Consider the following 8,934-nt stretch of genomic DNA (forward strand, 5'->3'; position numbering starts at 1 on the left):
AGGCGAAGATGCAGACACGAGGGCTGGACCAGACGAAGATGCAGACACGAAGGCTGGACCAGATGAAGATGCAGACACGAAGGCTGGACCAGACGAAGACGCAGACACGAAGGCTGGACCAGACGAGGACGCAGACACGAAGGCTGGACCAGATGAGGACGCAGACACGAAGGCTGGACCAGACGAGGGTGAAGCTGGGCCGGGCGAGGACGAAGCTGTAGCTGAAGCCGGGCCAGGCGAGGATGAAGCTGAAGCTGGACCAGGCGAGGATGAAGCTGGGCCAGGCGTGGATGAAACCGGGCCAGGCGTGGATGAAACCGGGCCAGGCGTGGATGAAACCGGGCCAGGCGAGGCTGCGTCCTCAGGGTGAGGCGTGGCAGTAGCAGGTGGTAGCGCTGCAGGTGGTGGTACTGCAGGAGGCGGCGCTGCAGCCACGGGTGGTGAAGCAGCCACAGGTGGAGAAGCAGCCACAGGTCACAGAAGTCAATTCGCCTGTCCGCCGAATTTGAAGTCAATTTAGGATACTTTCCTTTAATAAACGGTAAGCATTATACATATGTTCCTCACTTGGCTTGCTGTTTGTTTGCTAGCGATAGGCTACTTGACGACAGCATTAGCTAACCAGTGTTCTCTAGACCAGCGTTCCCCAACTTTTTGGGTGTTTTGTGGCCCGGGGGTTGGGTCAGGCAAAATTGCAGTAGCTTCCCTGATCATTTTACAAACATAAGTGAAGAGAATCTGGACTAAAAGGCCTAGACTTATGGTTGTGTGCTGAATCTATGAATCAAACTATCACCTGGAAACATAATTAACTGGTCCATAGCTGTGAAACTGGACATGAGTTCTTGATTCTATGGAGATTAACAGTAATCCAGAAATTTACAAATTTGTCCCAGGGGCATCGCGTAAATGTTGTCCCTGAGACATCGCGTAAATGTTGTCCCTGGGACATCGCGTAAATGTTGTCCCTGGGACATTGTGTAAATGTTGTCCCTGGGACATCGCGTAAATGTTGTCCCTGGGACATCATGTAGAAGTTGCCCTGGGACATCGTGTAGATGTTGTCCCTGGGACATCGTGTGATAGCTTGTAAATAATGGAATGAAAATTATTGATTGTTATTAACTTGTGAAAAAGAAGTGTAACAAATCCACATGTTATGTTCTTACACCCTTACAGAAACTGTGACTCCTTCACAATGTCAGGTAAATGTCAACTCATGTTGAATAATCAACCAATCAAGCCTTTTATTATCACATGCAATGTTACACGTACAACTGCAATGAAAATTTCACCCCCTTCTGACCATACATATATTGCTTAAACATCACATTGGGAAGACAGGTCGGAAACAGTTAGGAAGGTCAGAAAACAATTTAATTAATAGATGAGGGGAGAGGAGGAGAAAAAAGAACTACAACCAGACAAAGCTCCTAGAAGACTGAAATGGATGATGGTTGCAGCATGCAAAAAGAAAATGATATCTGTTGACTACAGCATATGCTTTCTCACAGATTACCTTGTGGGAGTAGCTGGACCAAACTCTATTGGTATTTCAAGTTTGAAATCCCTGTTTGACCAGACTAACATTTCAGATGAGGTACCTCTTGACATAAAAATCCTTTTATGTTGTCATAAAACTAATGTTAAATTCTGCTTTAAATACACTTTATTGTACAATTTACTTAATGAATCGTATTCCTTAGTTCTGTTTTTATTTATATGTATTTATTTATTTGTTTTATAAGGTAATAGATGGCCTAATCTATTTGCAGTGTGAGGTATGTTGAAAAGCTTGTTTGATCATAATGACATAGCATGTTTACGTTTTTTGTAATGTATTTGAAAACATAGGTGTATTTATGTTATTTTTATAGAATTTCCCTCACATTTATCCAATACCAAGCCAAATCACTGGAAAAATTTTGGATGGGTCCACAAGAGCACAAAGTGCATACTTTTTGAAGGTATGACTTGGACTGTGGTAACTATGTTCTTATCACAAAGGGTTTATAAGTTGCCACTATAAACAAACAGCATTTTCCAAAATTGAAGCCTTGTCAGAAGAACCTGAAAAATACCTTTCTGAAACCTTTTCTGTGTAAAGACTTGTTCAAAAGCAATGCACACAGATTAAAACATTTCTGTCTTGGCCAACTGATAAAGAACACCAAAAATTGAGTGGTGCGTGTTGAGTCTGTGGTCTTGATTTGTTTTGTACACACTATAGAAATTAATTAATGTAAACAAAAAATGACACTTTCTATATGTTTGTGTATCTGCAGAATTAATCACAAGTCTCACCTGACAAGCTTTCGCAGTTTTGCAGTGTCATTCTTGACAGAAAAACATACTTGTCACATTCTTTTTATTTCCAGAAAAACATCTTTCAGATGTATGAGAAATTGATTGGAGCCTGTCTGGAAAACGGCAGCCACTGGACCTTGTTTGCAAGTTGCACAGATTTTGCACTCTCTCTAGTGCATGATACTTTTCAGTGTCCCTCATTAGGAAAGCTCAAGGCCCAAGCCTACCATATCCATCTTTTTACAAAACAGTTTTGTGACATACCCAAGAGGACCATAGTCTATATGAATTCATTTGGCGAGTCGGAGGTCAGAAAAAGTGCGGTGTTGAAAAACTGGAGGTAATTAATTAACATATTTAACATAACATATTTAATTTAATTGAAATCATTACCGAACGTGGTTATTGATTTCTCTATATGCTTTTTATTTGTAATAACTGCGATCTCTCAGCTCATTTGCTTCAGCAAGAGGCTGCGCTGGAGAGTGGACCTTGTCACATGTGAGCCACCCACATCAACAGGATGGGAACTCATGTGGAGTGCATGTCATAATGGTACTGAAAACTATAGCTTTTACCTATATAAGTAATGTTTACATTTTTGCCTATTCAGTTTTTAAAGCCTTAGAGGCAGGATGGTAAAATCTCAAATTTTTTTGTAAATTGAACCATTTCAGCAGTAATGCTTTGCTGTTTTTTTTTTTTTTTCTCGGGGGGGGGGGGGGGGGGGGGGGTTAAAAACAAACAAACATTTCTTTGTTAATCTGATTCTTTTTGTTCTTTTTTTTTTTTTCTTCTTCGTCAATTATTAGTTTGCCCAATCTCTCATTGACGGTAAAACACAAGTGGAGGAGTACAACACTGAAATCACAAAGCTCAGGTCCCGACTTTGCCACTACTTATTTTCCTCAATAGGTAAAGATAAAATTAGCTGCCTTCTTTTTCTCTAACATTGGAAAATGTAACTTGTACTTAAACAAATTATATTTTGCAGATCGAACTAGGAAGTGCAGTCAGTGCTGGTGTGTGATTGCAGCCAAAGACCGGGTACACTATGACATGTCCTTAGCCATATAGATTGTTTATTTAATGGACTTTGTTCATTTATTTTTTGTTTGTTTATTTCTTCTTCTTCTTCTTTTTTTTTTTAATTCACAGGTGCAGTGCCAGAAATGTGGTGCCTACAAGCACATGCGTTGTTCAAAGTCTGTTTGTGGCATCTGTATCTTCTGTGAGAGTAAGTCACAATATAACTAAACAATGTCCAAAAATGTTTAAAGTGAAAATTTTTTTCGTAATTTTGCCTTTGCACACCAGGACTGTGTTATTAAAGTGGACGTTTCAAGATCCAGTTTTTACACAAAACTATTTTAGACATAACTGTGTCGTATTGTGGGGATTTCTCTTCACAATTAAATTGATATAGTGCTGTTTATATCATTCTTCTTTATGTAACAGCACAGTGCAGCACAGCAGAGGGAAAGGAGTTGTGCAGCATAGTAGGTGGCTATACAGGAGGAGCAATAGAAGTAGCCAGTGAAGAATGTCATCAGGGAAAGCATCAGGCAGCGAATGACAAAGGAAAAGTTCCTAAGGGAGAGAACATCTGCAGCAAATCGACAAGTAACAGTGAGATAGGAGGACTGACAGTCAGAGATGAAGGTACACAGACTGAAAGAGATGAAGGTACACAGACTGAAAGAGATGAAGGTACACAGACTGAAAGAGATGAAGGTACACAGACTGAAAGAGATGAAGGTACACAGACTGAAAGAGATGAAGGTACACAGACTGAAAGAGATGAAGGCACACAGACTGAAAGAGATGAAGGTACACAGACTGAAGACAACGAAAAAGAAGCAGAAGTATACGGCACAAGTCTGAGTACAGATAATGCTGCTGCTGATGATGTTGACAGGATCGATGCAGATGCAGAATTCCAAACTGATTCAGAAGGAACTAGTACAGTTTACAGAGTGCATGGTCGCTTATCTGTACCAAGCTCAAAAAAGAAAACCTACACAATAACAGAAGACGAGATCAAGCGCAGAATCAACGCAGAGAACATGTCAGTTCATGTTTTCAGAGGTTTGATTGGGGTAGGTATACATTTCGTGATTTTGATGTCACCTGAAATAAATCCGGGTTACTCGTATCAATGAAGTGACAATGTGGCTGGAAATTGTGCATTTGCTGCAACATATACACAATTACACCATGTAAACAAAAGCATTTAACTTTGTGCGCGTGTGTGTGTCTCTCTCTGCTCTTTTGGTGTTTGCACTTTTTCTTTTTTAGGGCCGTAAAGCCAAACTGCCCGCAATGATTCTTGACAGGCCTAAGAAGGCCAAAACTAAAGTAACAGTGTTTAGTGTTCTGAGTGAAGAGGAGGCTGGGGAGCTAGCCCTCGGGTTTGCCGGAAGATTGGCCTGCGATGTCACAACAGACATGGTCTGTAAAGGCATCGACCATTCAAGTGCTGATATGACAAAGTAAGTTAGTAAAACAATATGAAAGTTGTATCTTTTTTGGTATTATTTGTCATTTCCCCGTATTTGGGTTATTGGTGTAACATTGTTAATCTTACTTTCTAATAACAGACAGACTCTTCTGAAAATCCAACACAATCTTAAACATGAGCTGACTGATTCCTCAACCTTCAGTTTGCTGACACACACCTTTGGCCCCGCTGCACTGGATTCTGTCATTTCATTCCTGTGTGAAAAACTTGATCTTGTCTCTTAAATAATGAAACCTTTTGTGACTTTTGTTTGTTCTGTAAATCAGAATCTTGAAAATTGTTCATTGTTGTTCTAAGTTTGTGTTAACTATTTGGCAAAAATGATTGGTTCCTAATCCAAACAGCATAATGACTGTTCTAACACATACAGTGGGGCAAAAAAGTATTTAGTCAGCCACCGATTGTGCAAGTTCCCCCACCTAAAATGATGACAGAGGTCAGTAATTTGCACCAGAGGTACACTTCAACTGTGAGAGACAGAATGTGAAAAAAAAATCCATGAATCCACATGGTAGGATTTGTAAAGAATTTATTCGTAAATCAGGGTGGAAAATAAGTATTTGGTCAATAACAAAAATACAACTCAATACTTTGTAACATAACCTTTGTTGGCAATAACAGAGGTCAAACGTTTACTATAGGTCTTTACCAGGTTTGCACACACAGTAGCTGGTATTTTGGCCCATTCCTCCATGCAGATCTTCTCGAGAGCAGTGATGTTTTGGGGCTGTCACCGAGCAACACGGACTTTCAACTCCCGCCACAGATTTTCTATGGGGTTGAGGTCTGGAGACTGGCTAGGCCACTCCAGGACTTTCAAATGCTTCTTACGGAGCCACTCCTTTGTTGCCCGGGCGGTGTGTTTTGGATCATTGTCATGTTGGAAGACCCAGCCTCGTTTCAACTTCAAAGTTCTCACTGATGGAAGGAGGTTTTGGCTCCAAATCTCACGATACATGGCCCCATTCATTCTGTCCTTAACACGGATCAGTCGTCCTGTCCCCTTGGCAGAAAAACAGCCCCATAGCATGATGTTTCCACCCCCATGCTTCACAGTAGGTATGGTGTTCTTGGGATGCAACTCAGTATTCTTCTTCCTCCAAACACGACGAGTTGAGTTTATACCAAAAAGTTCTACTTTGGTTTCATCTGACCACATGACATTCTCCCAATCCTCTGCTGTATCATCCATGTGCTCTCTGGCAAACTTCAGACGGGCCTGGACATGCACTGGCTTCAGCAGCGAACACGTCTGGCACTGCGGGATTTGATTCCCTGCCGTTGTAGTGTGTTACTGATGGTGACCTTTGTTACTTTGGTCCCAGCTCTCTGCAGGTCATTCACCAGGTCCCCCCGTGTGGTTCTGGGATCTTTGCTCACCGTTCTCATGATCATTTTGACCCCACGGGATGAGATCTTGCGTGGAGCCCCAGATGGAGGGAGATTATCAGTGGTCTTGTATGTCTTCCATTTTCTGATGATTGCTCCCACAGTTGATTTTTTCACACCAAGCTGCTTGCCTATTGTAGATTCACTCTTCCCAGTCTGGTGCAGGTCTACAATACTTTTCCTGGTGTCCTTCCAAAGCTCTTTGGTCTTGGCCATGGCGGAGTTTGGAGTCTGACTGTTTGAGGCTGTGGACAGGCGTCTTTTATACAGATGATGAGTTCAAACAGGTGCCATTCATACAGGTAACGAGTGGGGGACAGAAAAGCTTCTTACAGAAGACGTTACAGGTCTGTGAGAGCCAGAGATTTTCCTTGTTTGAGGTGACCAAATACTTATTTTCCACCCTAATTTATGAATAAATTCTTTACAAATCCTACCATGTGGATTCATGGATTTTTTTTTTCACATTCTGTCTCTCACAGTTGAAGTGTACCTCTGGTGCAAATTACTGACCTCTGTCATCATTTTAAGTGGGGGAACTTGCACAATCGGTGGCTGACTAAATACTTTTTTGCCCCACTGTATCTTAAAAATGCTACAAAGAAAGAAAATTATCACATATGTTTCAATATGAATGTAATTGTGTCACACTCGGTTTGTAGTAGCTTTCCTGTTTTATTTTGAGTTTTGGTATGTTTACACTGTTATTTTTATTTCCCGTGTGTTCGTCTTCCCTTATTAGTTTTACTGTATTTAATTAGTCTGATTTAATAACTTATAATTATTTACTTTCCAGTGTGTATATATGCTCCTCGTTTGGATTATTGTTTGTTTGAGTTCTGCCTGTCTTTTCTATTAAAGATTTGGACTTTTGGACTATTAGTGGACCTCGTAGGTTTTTATTCTGTTCAATTGGTAATTGACTGGGTTTAATTTAGTGGCCTGGAAAACAGGCCGGAGGGGTCTGGTCATTTTAACCCCCTAAGACCCGAAATCTTCCATGGCATGCATTTTTAATTTCTCTTTGATATTTGGGCCGATTGGAACCCGATGAATGTAAAAAGAAAGAATTACCAGGTTTTGTTTTTTTTTTACCTAATTTTTGTTTCTGAGAAAAATGAGAGCCACATATGAGGACATTAATTTGAAATTTCGATAGAACAGTTGCAGTATAATGTCCTCATAACTGTATATCAGGCACTTGTTGATCAAGATTTAGTATTTTGGTCTAAATAACCCAAAATGTGATGTCCACATGTGTGGACGCCAGGCTGGAGTAAAGTGTTAGAGCTATTTATACCTATGTAAACTTTTATACACTGGTTTTTACCTGTCTTGTTTCAGAAAGGTTTAAAAGGGTAATGTCCACAGTTTATTTGTTTATTTATTTGTTTGAATTCAACATATTTTATTAAAGTAATTGAGCTTGAACACAGAAAAAACTGAATCAAATAATCATAAAATCAAATCACTTGCACTATACTGAAGTCTAATCTACTCTGAGCTAATGCCGGTTTCCAACACTAATGATCGGGTGAAGGAGAGAGATGAGGGTGTGCACGGCCACTGGTGCCCTTATCCCTGTTCTTTGTGATACAATCCAACAGGAAAGCAGTCAAACCCTTGGACATTAGCCAAGTTAACGTTCACAAATATATACACACAGAGGAACTCTGAGCCCCAATGTCAGCATTAGCACAAACATGCCACTTCATACCAAATCTCAGTGTGAGGTCAGGTGTTAGTCTCATTCCATTATTCTGGCTATATTTTCTTACTCATTACTATTAAACTTATACTTAAGACTAACTATTAACAAAATCACACCCCAATAACTCTGTTATTACACTTTGTATTTAATCATAAAAAGGCTGGATGTTGAAACCTTTTACTTCTATTTTGTATGAGCCAGGATTCTCAACAGCTGATACTCTATGTCCAAAAAGTGACAGGTATCGTTTTATGGAGCAAAAAACTTAAGAGCGCATATTTTATAAATAATACCAACAATTGCAAATGCAGACCTTTAATAGTAATAAGTAATCCTTTATTTATAATGCATAGCAATATAAAAATAGTAACATATGAAAATATTACAATGGGCGCAGATGAATTTGTATCAAAAACAGCAACCAAGCCAAAGTAATGAATAACACACATAAATAACAACTGCTTGAGAGAGCAAACAATTTCTTTTCATCTGTTCCTTGGCAGAAAGTTAAGACAGCTTTAGTTTCAATAAACAGAAGTAATGGATGCAGTCCCTTTGAAATGTCTACACAAAAGTCTACTTGTGCATATACTTAGCTTTAACTCTTCTCTTTTTTGTTTTGTATTCCAAAAGGTTTTCATTTTCTCCAGAGGATGTCTCTCTTTCAGTGGTTATCGACTGTTCACATTCATTTTCACAGACTGTTGGAATGTCGATGCTGGCCGAACGTTTCTTGCTAGAATACAATGGCCTAATTTTGCGTGCATTATCTGTCGTCTTTATTTCGTACTGGCATATACTTTTGCCTACTTGTTTTGTTTTTAAGACATTTGTATGCAGTTCATCTATCATTGCAGTAATACCCTCTGGAATGAATGCCCACTGTTTAACTGTGTCTAAAACAGCATTTAGTTTTCCAACCGCATCTTCTGTGCATTTTTTGTCTGTGCTTTCAACTACAGGAGTGTCATTCAAAGTTGATAGAGGACTTTTCAGAGAGTTTTTC

General features: G+C 39.8%; 1 protein-coding gene and 1 long non-coding RNA gene across 6 annotated transcripts; both read left to right on the plus strand.

Annotated features, from left to right (window-relative positions):
• The first annotated feature begins 442 nt into the window (after positions 1-442).
• Positions 443-5,197, plus strand: LOC113021467 (uncharacterized). Of its 5 annotated transcripts, XM_080300525.1 has the most exons (11): positions 443-541; positions 1,180-1,205; positions 1,515-1,600; positions 1,749-1,781; positions 1,878-1,967; positions 2,379-2,647; positions 2,760-2,862; positions 3,120-3,222; positions 3,302-3,354; positions 3,466-3,544; positions 4,606-4,901. In XM_080300525.1, the coding sequence occupies exons 2-11, from the start codon at positions 1,199-1,201 to the stop codon at positions 4,611-4,613; spliced, it is 831 nt and encodes a 276-aa protein (XP_080156651.1). In that variant the 5' UTR covers positions 443-541; positions 1,180-1,198; the 3' UTR covers positions 4,614-4,901. The 5 variants fall into 5 exon arrangements, 4 of the variants coding, with proteins under 4 accessions (XP_080156651.1, XP_080156652.1, XP_080156650.1 ...); XM_080300524.1 differs by lacking the exon at positions 443-541 and having other exon boundaries at positions 1,061-1,205; XR_013908684.1 differs by lacking the exons at positions 443-541; positions 1,180-1,205 and adding an exon at positions 4,908-5,197 and having other exon boundaries at positions 1,212-1,600; positions 4,606-4,799.
• Positions 3,553-4,323, plus strand: LOC145428391 (uncharacterized). Its single transcript, XR_013908685.1, has 2 exons — positions 3,553-3,993; positions 4,138-4,323. It is a non-coding gene; the product is annotated as an uncharacterized LOC145428391 (long non-coding RNA).
• Positions 5,198-8,934: the final 3,737 nt, after the last annotated feature.

This window comes from Astatotilapia calliptera, chromosome 4 (assembly GCF_964374335.1).
Source record: "Astatotilapia calliptera chromosome 4, fAstCal68.1, whole genome shotgun sequence".
In the NCBI taxonomy this organism is placed as follows: Eukaryota; Metazoa; Chordata; class Actinopteri; order Cichliformes; family Cichlidae; genus Astatotilapia; species Astatotilapia calliptera.